Genomic DNA, 27969 nt, shown 5'->3' with positions numbered 1-27969 from the left:
ACTCCTCTAAAATAGCTTTTGTTGAAATGCATTGCAAACTAAGATTCCAGAAAAAAATATATAAGGGCGTCATTTTCCCTCTCCCCCATTCTCTCAAATTTGGTGTTTAATCTTTTCATTGTCTTCCAAAAGCAGAGGGGAAAATAAATTCAAAAGCAACTCCATTTTCCTGGTAACTATTTTGCACAAAAATGTGAAGGAATACAGCTCAAAACGGTTTTGGATTTCCTTAAGCTTATTCAAAGATATTTTCTTCTTATGCAACACTTTTTGTAGCCTCCAGAGGGAAGTTTTATTGAGAGGTGGGCTCACTTTGCGGCCTTCTAGGAAATAGAAACCTGTAATGATTTTTTTTTTTAAATGTAGAAGCCTTAGTCTTTTTGCAGTTTTTGTAATATATATGTCATTTTCCTTTGATTTAGCACCATCCAGTCATTTGTGGACTACAGTTCCCAGAATTCCTAGTCAACACAGGTAGGGAATTCTGGTAATTGCCGTTGGATCCTTTTAAGGATTCCAAGTTGATCCCATCAAATCTGCATTATCTCATTTGTTCATCGTACTTTTATTCTGCCATTTCCCTGATTTTATTTTTTTGGATCCACTTTAGGCAGCTGGATGCTATTTGTATTGCTTTTGACAGAAAATCAAAGCTAATGGACAGGGATTGGACAAAGCCCACATCATTAATCTACAGAAAGGCTTCATCTTGAATGCAGGCCTCACAGGTCCAAATTTCACCATTCTAGCTGGCCAGGACCCATAAACCACCAGGAACAGATTCCGTCCAATAGCAAACATGAATATGCAAATAGTTCCACTAGATTAAAAAATAAAAATAAAAAAAAAATAGAAGCACGCAAAATGTGTCATGACACATGAAGCGAAGTTTCAAAATACATTTCTTAGAAAAGTATTCACAACACAGATTGCCCGTTAAGGCTTTGAGCAGTCAAGCGTCACCTTTTTGACACTGTAACTTGTACTATTTCCATTCTGAGAACGAGCAGCCCCCAGCAAAACCAGGATCTTTTGAGACCAAAGATCAGATCTTATTCCAAATCCTCCATTAATACGTCTAGTGGTTAAGGTGATGACCTAGAAACCAGGTAACGGTGAGCTCTAGTCTGTTTCAGGCATGAAAGCCGGCTGGGTGACTTCGGGCCATTCACCAGGAGACAGTGAGTTCTAGTTCTACCTTAAGGCATGAAAGCCAATTGGGTGACTTCGGGCCATTCACCAGGAGACAGTGAGTTCTAGTTTTACCTTAAGGCATGAAAGCCAATTGGGTGACTTCGGGCCATTCACCAGGAGACAGTGAGTTCTAGTTCTACCTTAAGGCATGAAAGCCAATTGGGTGATTTTGGGCAATTCACCAGGAGACAGTGAGTTCTAGTTCTACCTTAGGCATAAAAGCCGACTGGGTGACTTGGGCCATTCACCAGGAGATGGTGAGTTCTAGTTCCACTTTAGGTATGAAAGCCAACTGGGTGACTTTGGGCCAATCACCAGGAGATGGTGAGTTCTAGTCCCACCTCAGGCATGAAAGCCAACTGGGTGACTTTGGGCCAATCGCCAGGCGCCGGTGAGTTTTAGTCCACAAAAGATGCAAAGTGGGTTGAACGCGATCCAAATTTACCTTCAATTAAAAAAACCTCCAATGAAACATGATGTGGTTAGGTCTCAGGCATTGCAGAGTTTGTCCTTTCAAGTCATTTTAAGTTTACTATTTGGAACTATTTAGGAAGGCAATGCTGGGGGACACACATACACACATACTTCCAGATGTCTAACAGGGAGATAGAAGTCGCTATTTTTCACTCGTCGCTTATCACGAATGGTTTGTGTCGAGCGCTGAAGTTGCAGTTCTCAAAACTCTTCCTGCATTGCATCCTCTTCAGCATCTGAATGTGAGGGGGAATAACTCCGAGCAGCTGTTGACACTCTTAAGTGTGAGGGAAAAAATGCTATTTCTAGGGTGTCCTCTCACGCATAATGCCTGCCTGTTCTTCTTTATGCATTAAGATGGGTTGGGGAAGAACAAGAGATAAGATGGCAGACATATGGTACCCCTATTTCCTTTTTTCTCACAAAGATCCCCCCCCCTTGAAGTAGGTTCAGGTGAGGGAGATCCAGGGATGGGCTGCTGTGGGTTCGCGAGAACCTCTAGCTAAGATTCTGTGCAGTTCGGAGAACCCCCAAATTCCACTCCGGGCTGGCCCTGCGTACCTCTCCCCTCCTAGGAGTCCCCACGCGGCCCGTTTTGGATGCAGATAAGTGCAGGGTGCGCGCGGAGGCTCGGGGAGGCCTACCGGAAGTTCAGGAAGGCCAGAAATGGGCCCGTTTCTGGCCTCCAGAGGGCCTTAGGAACCTGGGGAGGCTGTTTTCACCCTCTGGAGACTTGAGGAAAGCCTCTGGAGCCTGGGGAGGGCAAAAACACTCCACCGCCATGGTGCAGGAAGTCGACTAGGCCACACCCACCATGACCACGCCCACCCAGCAACCAGGCACAGAACCCCTTGCTAAAATTTTTGAAGCCCACCCCTGGGGAGATCCCACAGATGAGACTGTACTTCAGATCTCCCTGGCCCTGCCCGGCTCCCTAATCTCCAGTTTTCAAAAATTATGAATTTACAGGTAGTCCTCAATTTACGACGTTCATTTAGGGACTGCTTTGAAGTTACAAGGGCACTGGAAAAAGTGACTTACGACCAATTTTCACATGTATGACCGTTCCTGCATCCCCATGGTCACGGGATCGAAATTCAGACGCTTGGACACTGACTCGTATTTATGACGGTTGCAGTGTCTCGGGGTCAGGTGATTCACTTTTGCGACCTTCTGAGAAGCAAAATCAATGGGGAAGCCAGATTCCCTTAATAGCCGTGTTACTAACTTAACAACGGCAACGATTCACTTCACAACTGTGGCAAGAAAGGTTGTATAATGGGGCAAAATTCATTTAATAACTGTCTCGCTTACAAACAGAAATTTTGGGATCAATTGTGGTCTTAAATCGAGGACTACTTGTATAGAAACAGGAAACCCTCCTTCCCCAGGATACAATCCAAAGATCACTCTATTTTAGCACCTATATATTTCTTTGAAAAAAATAATAATCCAGGATTGGTTTTTAACCATTCATGTATACAAAATTTGCATAGTAGAAAATCAATGGCAGAATTTCAGTTTCAGGCTGCAGAATTAATCTGAGATACTTCAACGGTACATGGAAAGGCCATTGCCTACCAGAGGCATTAAGACTACAAGCCCCATCGCTCCCGGGCCATTTGAAAGGCACCAAGTTGGAGAAAATTGGTCAAAAAGGACCGGCAGAGAAGACATCGATGGCTGGGTTCTCACAACAGGTGAAGCCCACGTTAAAATGGGGTTTAGGAGTTCATGAATTGTACATGGCAACTAGACTTTTGTTAAAGCTTTGTAGAAGATTTAAAAAAACATTAGAAGTCTTAGACAGTCTTCATGTACTCTTGATAGACAGATTGAGGGTTACTGTTGTGGCCCGCCAGTGAAGCTGGCAGCAAATTCGGACAGTGAGGAGGTTGGGGAGGAAGATGGGCCAGTCCTGGAGTCTGGGGAGGGCTCTGATGAGGGCTCTGCATCAGAGGCAGAGAAGGGGCCAGGGCCGTATGCCAGCTATCAACTGCCTTCGGAGTCAGACATCAGTGAGGCAGACAAACAGCTGGAACCTGTTCCCAGTGTGCGCTTGCGCAGAGCTGCCAGACGAAGGGAACAGCTAAAGAACAAGGGTCGACTTGGGAGTAAGGCCACAGGTGGACGATGAACGGCCCCTCCCAGAGGGAACAAAGAGGAGCAAAAGGGGAGTAGAGTTTGCAGGAGACAATTAGTTCGCTTAGTTGGTTCGTGACTCTCAGATTTCTTGCCAAATTTTGAAGATATCGGCCTGGCAGCTCTCCAAGACAGATAAGGTCTGTGATTGTAAATTCTCCCTTGAAAGACTTTGCTGGATGTGAACGAGAGGAATTCACAGTAACTTAATAAAAAAGGGTTTTTTGTCGGGACAAGGAGTCTGCTTCATGCTCTTGGGAAGCCTAGATCAGAACAGCTCCTCCCCAGAAGAACCAGAATAATGTTGAGTTGGGGCACCAACCCTCTGAGATGGTCTCTCATTGGAGATCTGGATGGTGTCCTTCTTCCTGATTTTTCAGAAGGTCTGTTAAAACAGAGGCGGACGAAAAGGGCCTTGAAGACACTTAAGGATTCAGAGCACAGTGGCAAGATTTTAAAAAACAACAACTTCTCGGCTTCTAACCCCTCCCTTCCCTGCTTTCCATAAACTGGTTCACAACTCCACAATATGAGCAAGAGGATGAGCTTCGTGGGGTGGAAGGGAAGAGAAATTACTTTCTGCAACTAAGTTGGCAGCAGAAAGCGTTCCCATCCAATTCCCCTGAGAACAGGCCCCTCCTTGCCAATTGAAGAGGCGGCTTTTTTATTTTTTATTTTTTAAATTGTATTAAAAATGCAGGGAATTACCCCGGGTGACCTAAGAGCAGGGCTGTCCAACCTTGGCAACTTTAAGACTGGTGGACTTCAACTCCCAGAATTCCTCCGCCAGCAGTGAAGTCCACCAGTCTTAAAAGTCGCTGAGGTTGGACAGCCCTGCCCTAAGCCACTCCCTCTTTCCTTTACATCCTGTGTGAACGGAGTTTCCTCTATTGCCGTGATGGCGAACCTGTGGCATGTGTGCCAGAGGTGACACGCAGTGCCCTCTCTGTGGGCACGCAAGCCGTTGCCCCAGTTCAGCTCCGTTGCGCATGTGTGCACGCCTCCCACTGGCCAGCTGGTCTTTGGGTATCTGTCGTGCATGCACAGGGGGTGGGGCACATGCGGGGGCCCACACACGCATATGGGGGGGCACTTGCACATGTGCAGGGAGAGGGACACAAGTGGGGGCTGTGCACACATGTGAGGGGGGCGTGGGGTGTGCGGGAGACAGGGGGCTTGTGAGGGGCGTGCACGCATGCGGGGGGCATTTTGAGGGTTCGGGGACACGTGCTTTGGCCACTTCGTCTGGAAAAGGTTAGCCATCATTGCTCTATTGTACCTCATCATCTTCTTTTAATGACCCCATAATCCCTTGCGAGGTGGAGTCTGGGCAACTGAATGGAGCCGAGTGTTTACTGACCGGATGCCTTTCCTGCCACCAGGGCAGAGTTATATTCAGCAGATATATTCTCATTGTGCCCAGAGAGAGAGAGAGAGAGAAATATCTGCCACTACCTAGGATCGAACTCACAGCCTCCTGATTGTGAGGCGAGAGCTACACCACTAGGCTACCGCACCACTCCTTGCTCTATTGTAACTATACCTGGTAAATTCAGACAGGATGTAAAGGCAACATGGATGGCTGAGGAATTCTGGGAATTGAAGTCCACAAGTCGTAAAAGTGGCCAAGCCCCATGTCCTAGAGGAGGTATCCTGGCACTGCCCTTTTGAGACCTTTGCTTTGCCCCACTACGGCTCCTTCCCTTGAGTTATTCCTTCTCTAGAGATCAGAGTTGAATATTGAAGAGGTAGTTTTCACAATCCGGCTCTTGGAGGGGGTACACAGGGCCGGGGGATGTGGGATGGCGATGGAGGCTCTGCCCCAGAGCCAAGTCGGAGGGGTTCAACACCCCACCTTTCTTCATGACGTAGAGGAAATAGTGGAAGTCCCTTCCATAACTGATGTGTTGGATGGACCAGTTGTAGGCACGCTGGGCGTAGTGGCGCTTGCGGAAATGCGGCTGGGCGAAGGTGATGGAGATAAACTTTCCTCTGGGTTGCAAGACTCGGGCGACCTGGGAGAAAATAGAGAGAGAGAGTTAATACAAAGTACTCTGGCCTCCCCCCAGGTAGTCCTGGACTTACAACGGTTCGTTTAGTGACAGTTCGAAGTTACAACGGCCCCCCAAAAAAGTGATTTTTCAGGGCCGTTGTAAACTTTGAACGGTCAAGTAAAGGAACCGTTGTAAATCGAGGACTACCTGTAATCTTCTCCGAGAACTTTGCTCCTTGAGAAAACAGCAATAAACCCTCACAATTGTCCCCATCCTCTCTTTAAGAAGATAAGTAGATGTCAATCATCTCCAGCTGGGAAATTACGGGAAGATCGGTCACCTTCAGGTTCTCTTGGGAAGAGAAAACGGGTGACTTAATGTCATGCAGCAAGGTTGTTTTTTCCTCCGAGAAACCATCACAAATACACAAATACACACACACACACCCCTCTGTGTCTTCCTTCCATGAAAGTACCAATTCTGCAGGAGAGAAAATGTGGGTTTTGGCAGAGTCAGGCCAACCAAGGGCTTCCCCACGTCAGCTGACCAAGTCGTGCTAATTCGAATGCAAGCCCTTTGACCCCTCCCTGTGCAGGTAGTCCTCGACTTACGACCATTCGCTTAGTGACCGACCGAAATCACACCTGCACAGCTGCAAAAGTGACTCGTGGCCGGGTTTTTTTTTCCACCTTTATAACCTTCGCAGCATCTCCAGGGTCAACTTCGGACACTCGGCAGCCGACTCTTATTTATGACGGCTGAAGCATCCCGGGGTCACAGGATCCCTTTTTGCCACCTTCTGACGAACGAAGTCAAAGGGGAAGCCGGTTTCACTTAACGACCGTCTTACTAACCTAAGCAACTGCCGCCGTTCGCTTAACAACTGTGGCAGCAAAGGTTGTAAAATGGGGCAAAACTCCGCTTTGCTACCTCGCTTAGCAACAGAAATGTTGGCCTCAATTGTCGTCATTAAGTCGAGGACTATCTGTAATGCGATTTCCGTTTGATTTTCTGGGAACGGTTGCTGGTATAGATCTCACTTTTGCTCAATGTGCAATTTGCACAAGCTTCCCATCACCCCCATCCACCCCCAAAACCTTCCAAGTGAACGACCCCAAAGCCAAGATCTCACACGGACATGTCGTCCAAGATACGGCTTTGTTTGCAGCTGAGTGGACTGACCCTTTTAATCATCATTTTCTCCTCTCTGGAACTAAACTCCTAATAGGATGGAAAAGAACATCAATTTGCTTGCTTGGCTTTATCCAAAGTCAAAAGGCACTTACGGCCACGGGCTGGGCATGATCAGCATGCTAACGCCAAGGCCGCAGGATCTCCAAGGCAGCCAACTTTTGGCTGGGCAGTGCCTCTCTCTCCTTTTGCTCCCTGCGGGGGTTCTGCTAGTGCAGCCAGCCTGGGGGACACCCCCATCCCCCAATACTCCTGAAAGACCCTCACCAGGACAGGTGGGGATTAATTTTTTTTTTTTTAATTTGATTTATATGCCGTCCTTCTCCGGAGACTCAGGGCGGCTTACAATGCGTTAAGCAATAGCCTTCATACTTTTGTATATTTATACAAGGTCAGCTTATTGCCCCCACAAACTGGGTCCTCATTTCACCTACCTTAGAAAGGATGGAAGGCTGAGTCAACCTTGAGCCTGGTGAGATTCGAACCTGCAGAAATTGCAGGCAGCTGTGTTAATAACAGGGTGCATTAAACCACTGTACTACCAAGGCTCTAAATGCTCAAGAGCCTGTATGAGAGGCTGGGACAGAGATAAGAACTGAGGCCCTCTGCATTCAACAATTTCAGGAGAGAGCGAGAGCAAGAGGAGAGCGAAGAGAGAAGGGAAGAGAGAGAGGGAGAGAAAAGAGAATAGAGAGAGAAAGGAGGAGAGGAGAGAGAGAAGAGAGTGGAGAGAAAGAGAGGAGAAAGAAAAGAAAAAGAGAAGGAGAGAGAAAAGAGAGGAGAGGAGAGAGAAAAGAGAGGAGAAAGAAAAGAGAGGAGAGAGAAAAGAGGAGAGAGAAAAGAGAGGAGAGGAGGAGAGAGAAAAGAGAGGGGAGAGAAGAGAGAGAGAGAAAAGAGAATAGAGAGAAAGGAGGACAGGAGAAAGAGAAGAGAGAGGAAAAAGAGAATAGGAAGGGAAAGGAGGAGAGAGAAGAGAGTGGAGAGAAAGAGAGGAGAAAGAAAAGAGAGAGAAAAGAGAGGGGAGAGAAGAGAGAGAGAAAAAAGAGAAGAGAAAGAAAGGAGGACAGGAGAGAGAAAAGAGAGAGGAAAAAGAGAATAGGAAGGGAAAGGAGGAGAGAGAAGAGAGTGGAGAGAAAGAGAGGAGAGAGAAAAAAGAGAAAAGAGAGGAGAAAGGAGAAGAGGGAAGAGAAGAGAGATAGAAATTTATTACATTTATTTGCTATCTATCTCACCGTGGGGCTATCCTGGGCGGCTTACAACAATAAAAACCAACAAAAGAACAAATATAAAAATAACAATAGCGAGGAATGAAACGACAAAAATAATCTGTGGAAGTGCAGTAATATGAAATTTAAAAGATGGTATCAAATCCACCCTGCATGCGAAGGGTTAACAGGATTAAAGGCACCCTGTGCTTGTTAAGGGGGTAGCCCCTCCAGCCTGGGTCCCCAAAGCTGTGCAGCTCCCCTGTTCTTGGATCTCTCTTCTATCCTGGCACGCTGATCTTGTATCGTGGGCACAGCTGGGCACTGCTTTACATAAGCACAGAAGCCACCGCTAAGACAGAGGCTGGAGGAATGGTTAAATCTCTCATTCGGTCAAAGGAAGAGATGCAAGATTTTTTTTTCCCTATGGGAAAATGCTACAAGGGCTACCAGTGTCAGAGATGGCCTATCCTGGTTAGCTTCAACTTAAGTCACCGAATTATCAGTGCTCCCACCCGGATGGGTTCACCCAACATGTTAGGTCGCCACAAGCTTAATCAAGGTTAGGACTAAGCAAACTGGGCACATAGTACTGTATAAAAAGAGGCGTAGAATCTGCCGCCAATAGCCTCCCACCGGCCAGTACGCTCGCACAGAGAGAGCCTCCTCAGGGTGCCGTCCGCCAGACAATGTCGGCTGGCGACCCCCAGGGGGAGAGCCTTCTCTGTGGCGGCACCCGCCCTCTGGAACGACCTCTCCCTAGAGATACGCATGATACCAGACCTCCGGACTTTTCGTCGGGCCCTGAAAACTCATTTATTTCACCTAGCCGGGCTGGCTTGATCCCATCCGTTTCGGTTTTAATTTGAAATTGGTTTTAATTGGGTTGTTTTAAATTGTGGGTCGAAATTATTTAATTACCTTTTAAACTGTTTTTTAAATTTTGTATGCTCTGTTTTATCTCGGCTGTTCACCGCCCTGAGTCCTGCTGGAGAAGGGCGGTACACAAATCAAATCAAATAAATAAAAATAAATAAAATCATGTGAAGTATTAGTACCGCTTTATAAAGCTTTAGTAAGGCCACACCTGGAATACTTGCATCCAGTTTTGGTCCCCCACATTACAAAAAAGATGTTGAGACTTTGGAAAAGTGCAAAGAAAAGCAACTAAGATGATTAAAGGCCTGGAGACAAAAAAACATATGATGAACGGTTGCAGGATTTGGGTTGGGGTAATCTAGCGAGAAGAAGGACTAGCGGGGACATGATAGCAGTCTTCCAGTACTTGAAATCCAGCAGGTTCCGACAGGTTCTGGAGAACTGGTAGCGGAAATTTTGAGTAGTTCAGAGAACCGGCAAATACTACCTCTGGCTGGCCCCAGAGTGGGGTGGGAATGAAGATTTTGAAGTATCCTTCCCCCAGGAATGGGGAGGGAATGAGGATTTTGCAGTATCTTTCCCCTGCCACGCCCACCAAGCCACACCACACCCACCAAGCCACACCCACAGAACCGGTAGTAAAAAAAAATTGGATTTCACCACTGCTTCCCACCTAGCTACTAACAAGCAAAGCCAACGAGGGGAAGCCAAATCTGCTTAATGACCACATGATTCCCTTAACAACCGCAGTGATTGACTTAACAACGGTAATAAGTCGAGGACTACCCGTAATAACCATTCCAGGAAGCAACTGAACTGATTTCAACAGGTAAGGACTTCCTAAATTCTGAAGCTGGGAGGTTGTGCTCATCGCCTCCTCCCTTCCCCATCCTTCCCCCCCTCCCCCCCGAATTGGAGTAAGCGGTGTCTGCATGCATTGCAAGCAAAGCATTTGATGTACCATGAAATTGTGGTCTCTCCCGGAACAGGGCCGGGCAGCCCTTTTAGGCTTCGGGCTAAGTTTTCATCTGGGCCAGTGGACAGTGGTTCAATGATGTCTCCTTGCCAACCAATGTGAGCAAAATATCCATCTGGCCTTTAAAGGGAGTTCAGGACATGGATTTGCATGTTAGTCATTGACGAAACGGGATAAGAGAGTATCGATGCCTTTACATGTTGGTGTTACACAACAGGATATAGAAAAACAATACTTGCAGTCTTCGGCTTACAACTGCTCGTTGAGTGACTGCTCACAGTGACAACAGCACTGACCCATTTTTTCACACGACCGTTCTTTGCACCTTTCCCATGGTTTACGGGATCAGAGGTTGGAGGCTTGGCAACTGGCATGTACTTATGCCTGTTGCGGTGTCCAAGAATCTTGTGATCCCCTTTTGCGACCTTCTGACAAGGAAAAGACGAGGCTGCAGGGAGGCCTGCTAGGTCCAAAATGGGGCACGGGGGGTGGGCACCCCCCCACAGCCCGTCTTTGGTCCCAGGAGGATGCAGGGAGGCCTGCTAGGCCCAAAATGGGGCACGGGGGGTGGGCACCCCCCCACAGCCCGTCTTTGGTCCCAGGAGGCTGCAGGGAGGCCTGCTAGGCCCAAAATGGGGCACGGGGGGGTGGGCATAGGTTCACCATCACGGTTATATGAAGTCTAAACTAAAAAAGATAGCTGAAAACAAAAAAGAAGGCACCTTCTATACAAGTAGTCCTTGACTTACGGCCACAATTGAGTCCAAAATTTATGTTGCTAAAGTGAGACATTTGTTGGGTGAGTTTTGCCCCGTTTTATGACTTTTCTCACCACGTTTGTTAAGTGAATCTGGCCTTCCCCCTTGACGTTGCCTGTCAGGACGTCGCAAAAGGAGATCTCGTGACTCTGGGACAGATGCAGCCGTCGTAAATACGAGTCTGTTGCCCAGCATTTGAATTTTGATCATGTGACCATGGGGATACTGCAAGGGTCGGTCATAAGTTACTTTTTCCAGTGTCATCGTAACTTCGAACGGTCACTAAACAAACTGTTGTAAATGGAAGACTACCTAGATAATAATCAATCCTGTGAATGGATCACCGAGGTAGGCAAGGAAGGAAAACAGGGTTACAGGAAAATAAATCTCTTAGTTTAGATCAGTGTTTCTCAACCTTGGAAGCTTGAAGATGGGTGGACTTCAACTCCGAGAATCCCCCAGCCAGCGATTTTGGGAGTTGAAGTCCACCCATCTTCAAGCTACCAAGGTTGAGAAACACTGGTTTAGATGGAGCAATGAGAAGGAACAGTTTTTCCACTGAAGTTTTCCTAATTCCATTACTTTGGTAGATTCCCCACTGGATTCTACAGTTAAGAAACAGAGAGGAACTTGTCTCCTTGCAAACTTGACCCAATCCTATCATAATATTTTTATTTACTGGATTTCTCCGTTGCTGCTGCTGCTGCCCAAAGAGCACGTGAGGATAAGAGAGGGCCGAAGCCAAGGGCAATGACAGCAAGGAGGTAGGGCCAAGTCAAAGCCAGGTCCGCCAAGTACAGAGGGACTATCAGCCAAAGAAGCATCATTAACTTAAGCCGGTCCAGAAAAAGGAAGGAAGGAAGGAAGGAAGGAGGAAGGAAGGAAGGAAGGAAGGAAGGAGGGAGGGAGGGAGGGAGGGAAGAAAGAAGGAAGGAAGGAAGAAAGAAGGAAAGAAGGAAGGAAGGAAGGAAGGAAGGAGGGAGGGACGGAAGAAAGAAGGAAGGAAGGAAGGAAGGAAGAAAGAAGGAAGGAAGGAAGGAAGAAAGAAAGAAGGAAGGAAGGAAGGAAGGAGGGAGGGAGGGAAGAAAGAAAGAAAGAAGGAAGGAAGGAAGGAGTGAGGGAAGAAAGAAGGAAGGAAGGAAGGAAGGAAGGAGAGAGGGAGGGAGGGACGGAAGAAGGAAGGAAGGAAGGAAGGAAGGAAGGAGGGAGAGAAGAAGGAAGGAAGGAAGGAGGGAAGGAAGGAAGGAAGGAAGGAAGGAAGACAGGCAAGACAACCTCTTGCCTCTCTTCCTTATGAAAAAAAATGACCTGCCAAAGGACAACTCCTTCCCTATCCTGGGACAGGAATGAGCCAAACTGGGGGAGGGCGGGGGGGGGGTTTGAGGGTGGGGGCGGCGCAGGGCAAGACAGACACTGAAAAATGTAATGCAACGATTCAGCAAAAGGTATACAGGGTTTGTCCTATTCTAATTGTACCTGGTAAGTTCACACATGATGTAAAGCAGGAGTGTCAAACTCAGCCGCCGTGAGAGGGGGGCTGGGTCCGGCTCTGCCGGATCGAAACAGCATTTTACTCCCGCCATTGCCGTGAGAGGGCAATGAGGTCCCACATGCTCCATTGGAATTCTATTGAAGTCCGGCATTTCACTCCTTCTGACTGTGATAACATCAAATTGGCCCCTGGCTATTGGCCATGGACTATCACCTCCCTTTGATGTTCAGATGTACTCGGTGAATGACCTTCGTGCCCTGCGAGATTCCCCCCTCTCGCAGGTCTGGCCCTCTTCGTTATCGAGGGCCTATCTTGATGACGGGCGATGGAGCCCCGAGAGATGGCATGCGGCAAAGAAGAGTTTGAGGGGTTTTTAAGTGGGTTTTTTAGTGGGTTTTTAACAAAAATTTTAAGGGGTTCGGGGGGGATTAGGGTGGGTTCTGGGGGAAATCCACCGGGTTCAAGACCAGCCTCAGCGAAGGGCTACGACACTAGGGACGTAGAACCGGAGGTCGGGGAGGGGGTTGGAGTTCGATTTAAAGAGGGCTGTTCCATCAGTATAGTGAGTGGGAGGGGCAGATATGGCGGAAGCTGGGGACCACATAATATTCAGGGAATGCGCACTCGCTATCTTAGAGCGATTGCACACTCCGGTCCCCAATGCTTTTCTCGTTCCCCAGGTTGTCCAGATTCTCAGGGCCAGAGCCTTCGGCTGATGTATGCAACGCCAGGTCCGTTGTTAATAAAGCCCCCCTCATTCACGATCTTATTCAGGAGGGGGAGGCGGACCTGGCGGGCATTACGGAGACCTGGTTGGGCCAGGAGGGGGGAGTCCCCCTCGTGGATATATGCCCACCAGGCTTCCGTGCATTTCATCAGCCGAGGGCTCAGGGCAGGGGCGGGGGGGTGGCGGTTATTATAAAGGAAGGTCTGGATCCAAGGGAGACCACTGTTCCACAGATAGCCGGATGTGAGTCCCTCTTTGTGAAGTGGGGTCGTGGAGTACAGATGGGCTTGTTGGTCACGTACCTGGCTCCCTGCCACGTGGCAACGGCCCTGCCCGAGCTGCTTAACGTTATAGCCGAGGTGGCGGTGGACACCCCCAGACTTGTCATCATGGGGGATTTCAACCTGCCATCTATCGGTGAAACGTCTGAAGTGGCTCGAGAGTTCATGGCTTCCATGACGGCCATGGACCTTACTCAGTTAATTCATGACCCCACTCACACAGGGGGACACACTCTGGACTTAGTTTTTGTCTCTGGTCAGTGAGTGGCCTTGATATAGGGGATATAGCCATCGAACCCTTGTCATGGTCTGACCACTCGTTCCTTCGACTGGACTTTCTAACCGCTGCACCCCGCCGCAGGGAGGCGGGACCGACCAGGTGGTTCCGCCCCAGGCGCCTGATGGACCCTGATAGGTTCCAGATGGAGCTTGGGCCATTTCCTGAGATTCTGGCTCATGACTCGGCTGAGGACCTGGTGGCCGCCTGGGATAGTGCGGCTGCCGGGGCCTTGGACCGAGTTGTGCCTTTGCGGCCTCTGACCCGGCACCGAACTCACCTAGCTCCTTGGTTCTCCGAGGAGCTTAGGGAGATGAAGCGCCGGAAAAGACGCCTGGAGAGTAGTTGGAGGACCAGCCGCTCCGAATCTGACCGAACACTGGTGAGGTCTCATATTAAGACCTACCTAGTGGCGATAAAAGCGGCGAAAACTAGCTATTTTGCCGCTCTTATCACGTCATCAGATAATCACCCGGCCGTCCTGTTTAGGGTGACCCGCTCCCCCCTCCATCTGGAAGTGCGGGATGACCCCTTGCAGGGCCGAGCTGAGGATTTTGTGCAGTATCTGTATGACAAAATCGCTCAGATTCGGGAAGGGCTGGCCTCTGACTGGGTATGTCCGGATGGGATGACTGAGGTAGGTCTTGAGAGTGTTATCTGGGGGGAGTTCGATCCTGTGGCTCCTGAGGACATGGACAGGGTCCTGGGACGGCTGAACGCGACCACATGTTTATTGGACCCGTGTCCCTCCTGGTTGGTACTGGCTTCCCGGGAGGTGACACGAGGCTGGCTCCAGAAGATTGTTAACGCTTCTTTGAGTGAGGGGGTCCTGCCGGCCGCTTTGAAAGAAGCGGTTGTGAGGCCCCTCCTCAAGAAGCCCTCTCTGGATCCGGCTGTTTTGGCTAACTATCGTCCAGTCTCCAACCTTCGCTTCGTTGCGAAGGTTGTTGAGAGTGTGGTGGCGCAACAGCTTCCCCGGTACCTGGATGAAGCTGTCTATCTAGACCCGCTCCAGTCCGGCTTCCGGCCTGGGCACAGCACGGAAACGGCATTGGTCGCATTGGTGGATGATCTCTGGAGGGCCCGGGATAGGGGTTGCTCCTCTATCCTGGTCCTGTTAGACCTCTCAGCGGCTTTTGATACCATCGACCATGGTATCATGTTGCACCGGTTGGCGGGGGTGGGGGTGGGAGGCACCGTTCTGCGGTGGTTCTCCTCCTACCTCTCTGACCGGTCGCAATCTGTGTTGACAGGGGGGCAGCGGTCGACCCCGAGGCACCTTGCTTGTGGGGTGCCACAAGGGTCGGTTCTCTCGCCCCTTCTGTTCAACATTTATGTAAAGCCGCTGGGTGAGATCATCCGTGGCTTCAGGGTGGAGTTCCACCAGTACGCTGATGACACCCAGCTGTACATCTCCACCCCAGGCCACCCCAATGATGCCCTTGAAGTGATGTCCCAGTGCCTGGAGGCTGTGTGGGCCTGGATGGGGAGAAACAGGCTCCGACTCAACCCCTCCAAGACCGAGTGGCTGTGGCTTCCGGCGTCCCGATATAGCCAGCTGATGCCATTGCTGGCTATTGGGGGTGAATCACTCGCCCCCACGGAGAGGGCTCGTAACTTGGGCGTCCTCCTGGACGCACGGCTGTCTTTAGAAGATCATTTGACGGCCGTGGCCAGGGGGGCTTTTTATCAGGTTCGCCTGATACGCCAGTTGCGCCCCTTTCTAGATCGGGACTCCCTACGCACAGTCACTCAGGCACTCGTCACTTCCCGCCTGGACTACTGCAATGCTCTCTACATGGGGCTCCCCCTGAGGTGCACCCGGAGGCTCCAGCTGGTCCAGAACGCGGCCGCGCGGGGGATTATGGGGGCGACAAGGCGCTCCCATGTGACACCTCTCCTGCACGAGCTGCACTGGCTCCCGGTGGTCTTCCGGGTGCGCTTCAAGGTGTTGGTGACCACCTTTAAAGCGCTCCATGGCTCAGGGCCGGGGTATTTACGAGACCGCCTTCTACCACCAATAGCCTCCCACCGGCCAGTACGCTCACACAGAGTGGGCCTCCTCAGGGTGCCATCCGCCAGACAATGTTGGCTGGCGACCCCCAGGGGGAGAGCCTTCTCTGTGGCGGCGCCCACCCTCTGGAACAACCTCCCCCCAGAGATACGTACAATAACAGGCCTCCGGATTTTTCGTCGGGCCCTGAAAACCCATTTATTTCAACTAGCTGGGCTGGCTTGAGTTAAATTTTAAACTGATTTTAAATTGGAATTGTTTTAATTACGGCCAAAATATTTAATTATTTTAAACAGTTTTTAGATTTTGTACGTCTTGTTTTTACTTTGGCTGTTCACCGCCCTGAGTCCTATATTGGAGAAGGGCGGTATAGAAATTTAAACAAATGAAATGAAATGAATGATTTCATTGAAGGCCGCATCAGGGTTTTGTGTTTGACCTCGGTGGGGTTGTGGTCAGCTGGGCGTGGCGAGGGTGGCCATGGCCAGCTCGATGTCACACAGGGGGCACCTGTGGTGGGCAAGTGCTAAGGTAGGACTTCCCTCAGATCCTCCCTCCGTCTCATTATAATCTCCTTCCTTCCTTCCTTTTCTTCCTTTTCCTTCCCTCTTCCTTCCTCTTTCCTTATTTTTCCTTTCTTGCTCTCTTCCCATCTTCCCATTTTTTCTTTGTCCTTCCCTCTTTCTTCTTCCTTCCTCTCTTTCCTTATTTTTACTTTCTTGCTCTCTTCCCAACTTCTTTGTCCTTCCCTCTTCCTTCTCCTTTCTTCTTCCTTCCCCTTTCCTTATTTTTCCTTTCTTGCTCTCTTCCCATCTTCCCATCTTCTTTGTCCTTCCCTCTTTCTTCTTCCTTCCTCTCTTTCCTTATTTTTACTTTCTTGCTCTCTTCCCATCTTCTTTGTCCTTCCCTCTTCCTTCTCCTTTCTTCTTCCTTCCCTTCTTTCCTTATTTTTCCTTTCTTGCTCTCTTCCCATCTTCTTCTTTGTCCTCCCTCTTTCTTTCTCCTTTCCTGTCCCTTCTTGCATGCTCAAATGCAAAAGGGGAAAAGCATTTCTCTTTTTGTTTTGTTTTTAGTTTGTTTTGCTAGCCCTCTGTCAGCAAAAACGGGACCCTCCTGAGCTCCGTTTTCGCTGGCAGATGTACCACGGGCCGGACCTTTTCTATTTTCAAGGTGGCCCCGCAGGACAGATCTAAACACCCCGTGGGTCAGATCCGGCGAGCGGGCCTTGAGTTTGACATCCCTGATGTAAAGGGAAGAGGGAATGGCTTTGAGCAGGGGTCTCCAACCCTGGTAACTTTAAGACTTGTGGGCTTCAACTCCCAGAATTCCTCAGCCAGCTGAGGAACTCTGGGAGTTGAAGTCCACAAGTCTTAAAAGTTGCTGAAGTTGGACACCCCTGGCTTTGAGGCACCATCAGGAACAGCTGCAACCGAAACAACTGATTTTATTATCTCTGCGTATTTTAAACTGCAGTTTAGTTCTTTTTTTTTTTTTATTTGATTTATAGGCCGCCCTTCTCCGGAGACTCAGGGCGGCTTACAATGCGTTAAGCAATCGCCTTCATACTTTTGTATATTTATACAAAGTCAGCTTATTGCCCCCACAAACTGGGTCCTCATTTAACCTACCTTAGAAAGGATGGAAGGCTGAGTCAATCTTGAGCCTGGTGAGATTCGAACCTGCAGTAATTGCAGGCAGCTGTGTTAATAACAGGGTGCTTTAGACCACTGTACTACCAAGGCTCTTTTGTGTTGTTTGTGTGGAAGCACTTATCGTTTCTAGGGGCTGCATTATGGCCTCTGCTGAGTCGTGAGCATGGTGATCCTACGGGTGTTTCTCAGTTCCTCTGAGTTCTCTGAAACGTTTTAAGTAAACTGAAAGACCCAGTAACAGAATAGAACCACAAAGTTGGAAGGGACCTTGGAGGTCTTCTAGTCCAACTCCCTGCTCAAGCATTTCTGTACCATGCTGTACCCCCTGCTGTACCATTTCAGACAAATGATTGTTTAATCTCTTCTTAAAAACCTCCAGTGTTGGAGCATTCACAACTTCTGGAGGCAAACTGATTACCGTATTTTTCGGACTATAAGACATACTTCCCCCCACCAAAAAAAGTGGGTGGAAATGTCTGTGCGTCTTATAGACCGAATAGGGACCCATTTCTGGCCTTCCGAATCTTCCGTGTGTCCCATTCTCACCCTCCACGGCCCCCAGAAGCAGGCCAAAAACAGGCCGGTTTTTGACGAAAACGGGATGCACAAAGTGCTTCTGGGGGCCGGGGAGGGCGAAAACAGGATGCGCAGAGGCCAAAATCTATTTTTTTTTTCTTGTTTTCCTCCTCTAAATCTAGGTGCATCTTATAGCCCAGTGCCTCCTATAGTCTGAAAAATATGGTAATTGTCCTCACTGTTAGGAAGTTTCTCCTGACTCTTAGGTTGCTGGGTAGCCCAAGGAGAAAAAAACCAGGAGTCATCTACAAGAGACAGTGTAAGGACTGCAACAGCCACTATTTGGACAGAAGGCTAGCAGAGCGCATCTATGAACATCAACTAGCAGTCAGAAAACAAGATGAAGATCCTTAATATCACAATGCAAAGACAGACTCAATCACAGTTTAACTGGGAAACTGTGAGCGTCCTAGAACAAGCTACGTCCAAAAGTACTAGGAAATTCCGGGAAGCTTGGTATTCAGACAAATCAGCCATCGACAGACACAGAAATATAAACCCATATTTAAAAACCATTCAAAACAGACAATAAAAAAGCTAAGAAACAAAAGGACATCCTCTCCAGCAGCCCACGTCCAGATAAGCGGGGATTAACACCAGGCAAATGATCAAGCAGAAAAACAATACCCTAATCAAGGAACTACCAAGAAGAAAATCAGACTACCATCATCTTTGGCGTGGAAAGTTACTGTATGTAAACAAGGAGTAAATACCACACTCACTGGCACTGATGAGGTTAGTTGAGTAATGAAACATCGGCCAGAAACAACCAAGCAAAGAAAGAATTTAACAAATGTTAAATGTTCCCCTAAAACAGGGGCGTCAAACTCAATTTCACTGAGGGCCGCATCAGGGTTGTGTTTGACCTCAGAGGGCTGGGTGGGCGTGGCCAGCTCAATGTCACTCACATTGAGGGCGCCTGTGGTGACCCCGACCGCTCTGCCAGAGAAAACGTAGCTTGGGACGGCCACACGCGGCCCTCCTGAGCTCCGTTTTCGCTGGTAGAGGATGGCAGAAGGCCGTTGTAGCTGGAAACAGAGTGTCAACTTGCAAAGCTTTCAAGTTGCATCTTTCGGCATCTTTCGGAAACTTGACACAGAGCTCAGGACAGTGGTGGGTTCCTCCTGGTTCGACCAAGCTGGTAGCGGTAACGATATGACATCACCGAACCTGTTCTCTTTGTCCAGGAGCTGGGCCCTCCCGCCTGCCCCGGCATTATTCCTACCTTATATTTCTTTATTTTTAGCCCAGCTTTTAGGCGTAGCATAGTGAATTGCCGCACTTCAGCTGGGCATATTCCTTCGAGCGCGTGCACGAAGAGAACTGGTAGTAAAGCCAGTTAGAACCCACCACTGGCTCAGGAGTGCCATGCACGGCCCTCCCGAACACCATTTTTGCTGGTAGAGACACCGCAGGCTGGTCCTTTGCTGTGTCCAGATTGGCCCCCGCGGGCCAGATCTAAGCACCCTGCAGGCTGGATCCGGCTTGAGTTTGACACCCCTGCCCTAAAGCATACGAAGATGGGAGGGTGGTGAATCTGAACAAAAATACTTGTATCACCAACCACACATTCTCATTTCAACGCATTTGTGTGAGCCCAGCCTATTTTTCTTGCAATTCTCACGTTGCAAAGTTGCCGGTGGGGCAGGAATTAATGACTCAGCCTTCCATCCTTTCTAAGGTAGGTAAATTGAGGACCCAGTTTGTGGGGGCAATAAGCTGACTTTGTATAAAATATACAAAAGTATGAGGGCTATTGCTTAACGCACTGTAAGCCGCCCTGAGTCTCTGGAGAAGGGCGGCATATAAATCAATTTTTTTTAAAAAAAATGAGCTTAAGCAGGCCTAATTAAGATGGAAATGACGCTCTCCTACCATGCCAACCAGAGATGGGTTTCACAGAATTTTACCACCAGATTGCCGCACACCGAAAATGTGAGCACGTGCCTTCCGTGCATGCGCTTTTGCTCGAGCGCGTGGCTTGCATGCATGCACGCGGATTAGAAAACCTGGCTAAAGAGGATTGGCATAGCCCTGGGGTGGGCCGCGGGCAGGTCACCGTTACCGGTTCAAACCGACTGAATACCACCACTGATGCCAACTTCCTGCCAGCACCACCTACAATCAAGAGCATTTTGTCAATTTTGTCTCTGGGGGCTGTTTAATCAGGGGAGGGGGTTAAATAGTAGAGAATGGGGTCCAGCCGCCTTGGAATTTGCATTTTCCACTTGGTTCACCTGGGGTTTGTTAGATACAGATAGTTCCTGACTGACCTCGTAGACAAAAAAATTGCTTCCACATTTCAGAAAGTTGGAAAGGAAGGGCAAAAACTCACTCAACAAATTTCTCACCCAGCAACATAAATTTTGGGCTCAATTGTGGTCGTCAGTTTATTTATTTATTTATTGGTTCGATTTATATGCCACCCTTCTCCAGAGACTCAGGGCGGCTTACAATGCGTTGAGCAATAGCCTTCATACTTTTGTATATACCTGCTTAGTAGGGCTTTCGGCTCCCCCCAAGCGGTGTTCTTTTTTATACAAAGTCAGCTTATTGCCCCCACAATCCGGGTCCTCATTTTACCTACCTTGGAAGGATGGAAAAGGCTGAGTCAACCTTGAGTTTGATGAGATTTGAACTCGCAGTAATTGCAGGCAGCTGGCAGCTAAGTGCTACTTAACAGCGCCTTAGTCCGCTGCTCCACCAAGACTCCTTTGAGCCTTGTTGAGGAGTTGCCTGTAGTTATTTGGGAGTGTAGCTGCGGGGATCGTATTTTCTGACTGCCTCCTCACACTAGGCAGCAAGATGATACAGCCAGAAAAAAAATTTCAATGGGTTTTCAACATTTTTAACCCTTTCTACAGCTCTGCCTCACCATGTACACACCTGGAGCTGTGACCGAGTGGTCTTCTAAGATATTCTGGTCCTTTGCATTGGATCATGGAAATCAGATGGGAGAATATTGGGCTGAACCAAGATCCAGGTGGGTAAAAGCACATTTCTGAAAGCTTCCAACATCAAGAACTCGGGGGTAGATAAGGGCAATTAGCTCAGCACATCTAAAAGACACTACAGTAGTGGCCAAAATTGTGGAAAACTTTTGGGAAAAGTGTATTTTCTAAAACTAGCTAATAACACCACTTTTTTTTCGGAGAAGTACTATAAAATTATATATCAATGGAAAGATAATTTAATCAAGAATGTCATGCAACAACTTTTGTGAAGGATTTGCTATTAGAATAGCAGTTACAGGATAAAGAAGAAAAGTGAAACACCTAGAAAAAAATTATCACCATAGAAAAAATGAGATATACAAAAATTATGACCGTGTTAGTTAATACTTAGTTGGATAACCTTTAGCATGAATTATGGCCTTAACAACTTCTTCCCATGGAGTGAACCAAGTCTTTTAGTTCTGCAGCTGTTCTAATGTGAAACCAAGATTGAAAGATTGCTTCTATTAACTGGGTTTTATTGCTGGGTCGCTTCTGACTAACAAGTTTCTTTAGTCGGCGCCATAGATTTTCAATTGGGTTAAGGTCTGGGCTATTCCCAGGCCATTCCAGTAGTGGAATATGATTATCTTGAAACTCCAAAAAAAAAGTGCTATTATTAGCCATCAAACCTCAAAAATACATTTTCCCCAAAAGGTTTCCACGATTTTTGGGCACTCCTGTATATTATTAAAAGCTGAAAGGTTTGATTGAGGACCAGAAATGTGAAGAGATTGAGAGAGAAAAGAGCACTCTTTTTTTTCGTGCATCACGCTAATAAACTATTCACTGTCAAATGGAAGCAAAAAAACAGTTTTTTGAACTACTTGCTTTTTGCACTAGAATAGCAACATGTCTAAAAACGAGCTGAAGAGCCCATTTTATGTGCCGAACACCATCTGTTGACTTAAATGGAGGGGACGAATCGAACCCACAATCCTACTGTTTGGATACTCCCACTGAAGGATTAAAAATGGCGCTGTGGGTGTAAAACGTGTCAATAGGCCCAAGTCGGTTTCTGTGCCACCGACAGGCAGTCCTTGACTTACGACGGGTCGCTGTTCAAAGTTACAATCCTGGGAAGGTGGGGGTATTTACCGTGTTTCCCCCAAAATAAGACCCTGTCTTATTTTTTTTTTTAATCCGAAATAAGCGCTTGGCCTTATTTTCGAGGAGGACTTATTATTTTGGGGCGCGTGGAGCAAGATGGGGATCCTCTTGCCGTCTTACCTGATTTCCAGCTCTGTCTCCCTAACCCTAACCAGAGGAAATGGTGGGGACCAGCTGTGCATGCATTTAAATATTTTTTGGGGAGGGCTTATTATCAGGGGAGGGCTTATTTTCAGGGAAACACGGTATGATCCAGTTCTGAGGTTCCAATTGCTGGGTACCCCACTCTGGTCACGTGACTGCAGGCTGGGAGCTCGGCAACCGGCCTGCGTTTATGGCCATTTGCAGCATCCCATAGTCACGTGGCCTCATTTTACTCATTTTCCTCGGCAAAACCAGGAAACTATGGGTTCACTTAACAACTGATGGCCAACTCTGTGACCGAGAGAGACAATTGGGGAGTTTGGCTCCAGTTTACGACCTTTCTTGTCACCATCGTTACGTGAATCGCCGCAGTTAAGTTGGTCACATAGTTGTTAAATGAATCTGGTTTCCCCGTTGTCTTTCCTTGTCAGGTCGCTAAAGGCGATCATGTGACCCTGGGGCAGGGGTGAAATGCTCCTGGTTTGGACCGGATCGCCCAATCCGGTAGCGATGGCGGCGGGTGGTTCGGAGAACCGGTAGCAAAAATCCCTGCCCCCCCCATGCCCAGCTGAGCTGTGCAATCATCAGAGGCTTTTTTTTAATTTTTAAAAGCATTTTTTCTACAACCTCTTCGGCCGAAAAAATGCTTTTAAAAGTAAAAAAAAAAGCCTCTGATGATCGCGTGGCTCAGCTGGGATCGTCAGAGGCTTTTAAGAGCATTTTTTCTACAGCCTCTTCGGCCGAAGAGGTTGTAGAAAAAAAATGTTTTTAAAAGGAAAAAAGCCTCTGCCGATCAGACAACTCAGCTGGGATTGTCAGAGGCTTAAAAAAGTATAAAAAGCCTCTGCCGATCAGGCAATTCACTGGGATCATCAGAGGCTTAAAAAAAAAAGAAAAAGCCTCTGCAGATCAGACAAGTCAGCTGGGATCGTCAGAGGCTTTTTAAAGCATTTTTTTACAACCTCTTCGGCCGAAGAGGTTGTAGAAAAAATGGTTTTAAAAGTAAAAAAAAAAAAAAAAAAAGGTGGCCACACCCACTGAGTCATATTACCCCACCACCAAGCCACGCCCACAGAACCGATAGTAACAAATTTTACATTTCACCACTGCCCCGGGGGATGCTGCAGGCGTCATAAATACGAACCGATTGCCAAGTGCCTGAATTTTGATCACGTGACTGTGGGGGAAATGCTGCAATGGTTGTGCGAAGAACGGCCAGAAGTGACTTTTTAAAAAAACTTTGGTCACTAAACAAAGGGTTGTAAATTGAAGATTTTCCTCTGAAAACTTGTTAGGATATGGTATAAGTCTAACAAGTTATCCAGGCAATATATGTATTCTATAACTTTATAAATGTATTCTGTAACTTTAAATGTAATGCTGAGTAATTGTACTGCTGAGTCATTGTAATGACTGACTGCTGACTGAATGCTAACTGCAATTATCCTAATTGTACTGTTGAGTCATTGCACTGCTGACTTCACTTATCTTAAGTGGATAATTACTATAGCTGAGCTATAGTCATTGTTGGACCTGCTCTCATCTTTGCTTGACTTGTTGCTTGACTGGAACTGTTGGTTGGAACTGTTACTGTTGTGTGTGAAGACGTGGATGGATATGCTACCATCGTGATTTGTTACCAGCGTTGAATTGCTGTTTATTACCAACTGCTGTTCGTCTGGTAAGAAGATATCTGTAACTTCGGATTGATTTGAATGGCTAAAGACTTGGATTGACTAAAAGACTATGCAACTGTTTTTCACTACAAAGTAAAAGCTTTGTTAAACCAGTTTGTATGTATTGTATTCATTGCTCTCAGTACCGTTTCTCTGTGCACTTACTCTGCTGGTTGGTAACACAACAATATCCTGAACAAAACTAATCTCCTTTTTAAGATTGCCCAAATCCTTGTCCTTTACTTCACCCTTGGTTTTTGTTTTCTTTTCTGACACTCTTTTAACATCCGCCTACGTTTTTCTTCCTTGCTCCCATATGTTCGAGATAGTTTGATGGCGATTTTGGTGACTCGGAGCTTGTCATCCCATATTACACTGTGCAAGGTTTTAGGCTGTCGCAGATGCACTTATACAAGATCCTGGGCTTAGCGGCTGCCTTCTGTTACTCCATTAGCAGAAAACCAGTCAATCATTTCCCTTCTTTCGGGTTTGTTTTTATAACCCTGGTTGAAAAAAGCCGAAAACAGTTAACTGCGCGATCACTTCAGGTGTCCAGGTTATGAATACAGGCCTGAGGTGAATTAAATGCCAAGTTTAATGCTGTTGTACAGAGCTACAGAAGGGAAAAAACCCCTAAATAACCCACATAGCAAAATGCAATTATTATATTTTGAAAGAAAAGGAGTTTTCAGTCAAGTATGCGTTAATAAACCCTAGATGTACTTGGAGAGCGTTTTCCTGGAGTTCTATAGCATCAGGTGTAGGAAATACATTTTGTCCCACATTTAAAATGATGGATTAGCACAGCAGTTCTTTGTTTGACCCAGTTACCCCTTTTCCTAGTCTAAATGTCATTATCGCTCCCGCCCTCCCACAAAAGAAACAGGCTCTGTGGTTTTACGCAAGGGAATCAGTGGAAGCAGGCCCAAACTGGACTCATGCATAAGCAATATATTTTAAATTTGATTTTTAATTATATGACAATCAATATTGGAGAGTCGGTTTGGTGTAGGGATTAAGGCGCTGAGCTGGAGACCAGGAAACTGTGAGTTCCAGTGCCACCTTAGGCATAAAAGCTAGTTTGGGTGACTTTGGGCCAATCACCAGGAGACTGGGAGTTCTAGCACGGGTGAAATTCAAAAATTTTCCCTACCGGTTCTGTGGGTGTGGCTTGGTGGGAGTGACAGGGGAAGGATACTGCAAAATCTCCATTTCCTCCCAAGTCCTGGGGGGAAGGATACTGCAAAAGAGCCGAGGTGGCGCAGTGGTTAGAGTGCAGTACTGCAGCTACTTCAGCTGACTGCTAGTTCAGCAGATCAGCGGATCAAATCTCACCGGCTCAAGGTTGACTCAGCCTTCCATCCTTCCAAGGTGGGTAAAATGAGGACCCAGATTGTTGGGGGACAATATGCTATTTAGTATACTGTCTTTGGTCAGAGTCCTTGGAGAGTGGGCGGCATAGAAATACGAATAATAAATAAATAAATAAATAAATAAATAAATAAATAAATAAAATCCCCATTCCCACCCTACTCTGGGGCCAGCCAGGGGTGGTATTTGCCGGTTCTCCAAACTACTCAAAATTTCTGCAATCGATTCTCCAGAACCTGTTAGAACCTGCTGAATTTCACCCCCGAGTTCTAGTCCCACTTTAGGCATGAAAACTGGCTGGGTGACTTCGGGCCAATCCCCAGGAGTCTGTAGTCCTCGATTTACGACCACAATTGAGGCCAGAATTTATGTTGCTAAGTAAGAAATATGTTAAGGGAGTTTTACCGCGTTTTATGACTTTTCTTGGTACATTTATTAAGTGAATCACTGCAGTTGTTAAATTAGTAACATGTTTGTTAAGTGAATCTGGCATCCCCATTGACTTTGCTTGTCAGAAGGTCACAAAAGAGGATCACGTGACCCCAGGACACTGCAAAGGTCGTAAGTGTGAAAACCAGTTGACAAGCATCTGAATGTAAGATCATGGGGATACTGCAACGGTCATAAGTGTGAAAAAATGGTCACAAGTGCCTCTTTTGCAGTGTCGTAACTTCTGTCACTAAATGGACTGTCGCAAGTCGAGGACTATCAGCGCAGTCGTAAGTCAAGGACTCTCTGCAGATGGTGTGCGCATCTTAAGCCAGCATGGTCCAAGGCTTTCTGAAAACAGGAGGTTTAAGAAAATTGTGGCAAATCGCAGAGGCTAATAAGCCTAATATAGGAAATCTTCCCAAAGCCATTTTAATTTTAAATCTATTGTATCTGAGTGAGGTTATAGGCTGCTTCCCTCATGGACTCCGAGCAGCGTCCATTCCAACCTTGTGGTGAACTGCATTTAAAAGCTATACAGTGAAAAGGAAAGAAATCGATTGGATTACCCAAGTAACAGAGGACGGGGAACAATCATTACAATCATAAAACCCCACATTCCAGCTTCCAAGACGTGATGGAATTACCAGGTTTTAATGACTAGAAAATCAAGAGGGAAGGCACTGGTAGCAGGCTCTGGAAGAAATGTTGACAGCCCCATTAATGAGGAAAAGAAGAAACAAGCAGCCAAGAGTGAACATAGTATAACGGGATTAGAAGAGACCTTGGAGGTCTTCTAGTCCAACCCCATGCCCATGGGAAGAGAACCCTATATGATTCCAGACTTTCTTTGGGCTTGGTGGGATGACACCCAGAATAACACAACGGAATAACATAGTTGGAAGGGACCTTGGAGGTCTTCTAGTCCAACTCCCTCTTCAAGAAGAAAACCCTATACTGTTTCAGACAAGTGGTTGTCCAACATTGTAGGAAGTTAGCACCCACCCCTTTCCTAGAAGAATGAAATATTTTAGGAAATATTAAAAAGGCAGAATATTATGTTTCCCTGGATGAGAAATGGAGAAGCATGTTTTAAAAGACGAAGCAGCTCCCACCTTCTTGCCCCCAGCCTTTGTCAATGGGCCAGAGGCAGAAACTCAACCTTTGTCAATGGACCATCATCTGCAACACAATAGGGCCCATCTAGCAACAGAAACTAACACAATAGGACCCATCTAGTAACAGAAACTCACCACATGGCACCTGGGAAGATTACAGCAAGGCGAGCTAAGACCCCCACCCCCTGGGAGTCTGACAACCAATCAGGATACTCTTTCTGGGCTCCAGGAAGTTCAAAGCCAGAGAGGGCATAAAACCCGGGGACTCACTGCGTCTCGTCCTTTTTTCTGTTCAGGAATACAAACCATGTGATCCTGTCCACCATTAAACCATCTTTCCAAGAAGTCTCCATGTTTCCAGTGTCTTTTTCCCCACTTGGAATTGAACCCAGAAGGATATTTCTTCTAACATCATCTTCTTAAAGACTTCCAGTGTTGGAGCACTTACAACTTCTGGAGGCAAGTTGTTCCACTGATTAATTGTTCTCATTGTCAGGAAATTTCTCCTTAGTTCTAGGCTGGTTCTCTCCTTGATTAATTTCCATCCATTCCTTTTTGCCCTGAGGTGCTTTGGAAAATAGCTTGACCCCACCTCTTCTTTGTGGCAGTACCTCAAATATTGGAAAACTACTATCATGTCTCCCCTACTTCCCCTTTTCATTAAACTAGACATACCCAATTCCTGCAATCATTTTTTCATATATTTTAGCCAAGAATCATCTTTGTTGCCCTTCTCTGAACTCCACCAAGGGACTAGCTGGGGAGGAGAAGAATTTGAGGGGACCCAGTGTAGGAAATTAAACCCCATCCCTCTCCTAGAAAATGAAATATTTTAGGAAATATTAAAAGGGCAGAATATTTCCCCCTAAAAGGGAGGCAGAAACTCATTCCCCAGCCACCTTTGTCAATGGGCCATCAAGGCTGAGCCAGCTCATCTGCAACACAAAAGACGTAATAGGACCCATCTAGCAACAGAAACTCACCACATGGCACCTGGGAAGATTACATCGGCCAGCACTCAAACAAGCCTGGGACACAGTCAACGCCTACAAAGTTAGCTAAGACCCCCGCCCCCTGGGAGTCTGACAGCCAATGGGATACAGTTTGTACACGGGAACAGGAAACACTAAGGTGGGGCCCAACAGAGGGCATAAAATCAAGGCACTCCCAGCATCCTTCCTTTTTCTAAATAAATAAATAAATAAAGTTTATTGTCATTGTACACGTATACACAGTATATCCATACAATGAAATTCACGTAACACCCAGAGACTAGACCCAACTCACATGACAATC

The 27969-nt window shown here is 47.2% G+C and overlaps 1 protein-coding gene across 2 annotated transcripts in view; it reads right to left on the bottom strand.

The window, feature by feature from the left end:
- Nucleotides 1-3078: 3078 nt before the first annotated feature.
- EEF1AKMT4 (EEF1A lysine methyltransferase 4) overlaps nucleotides 3079-27969 on the bottom strand; it is a 45170-nt gene continuing 20279 nt past the window's right edge. For both annotated transcript variants that reach the window (XM_034441987.3, XM_087872438.1), the window contains one exon: nucleotides 3079-5825. In XM_034441987.3, the coding sequence (XP_034297878.2) occupies nucleotides 5538-5825 (288 nt within the window). In that variant the 3' untranslated portion in view covers nucleotides 3079-5537. The remainder of the gene's footprint in view (nucleotides 5826-27969) is intronic.

This window comes from Pantherophis guttatus, chromosome 6 (genome assembly GCF_059756535.1).
Source record: "Pantherophis guttatus breed Tessera chromosome 6, ASM5975653v1, whole genome shotgun sequence".
NCBI classification, from domain to species: domain Eukaryota; kingdom Metazoa; phylum Chordata; class Lepidosauria; order Squamata; family Colubridae; genus Pantherophis; species Pantherophis guttatus.
The sequence above is the reverse complement of the archived record's forward strand: the minus strand, read 5'-3'. Positions and strand labels throughout refer to the sequence as shown.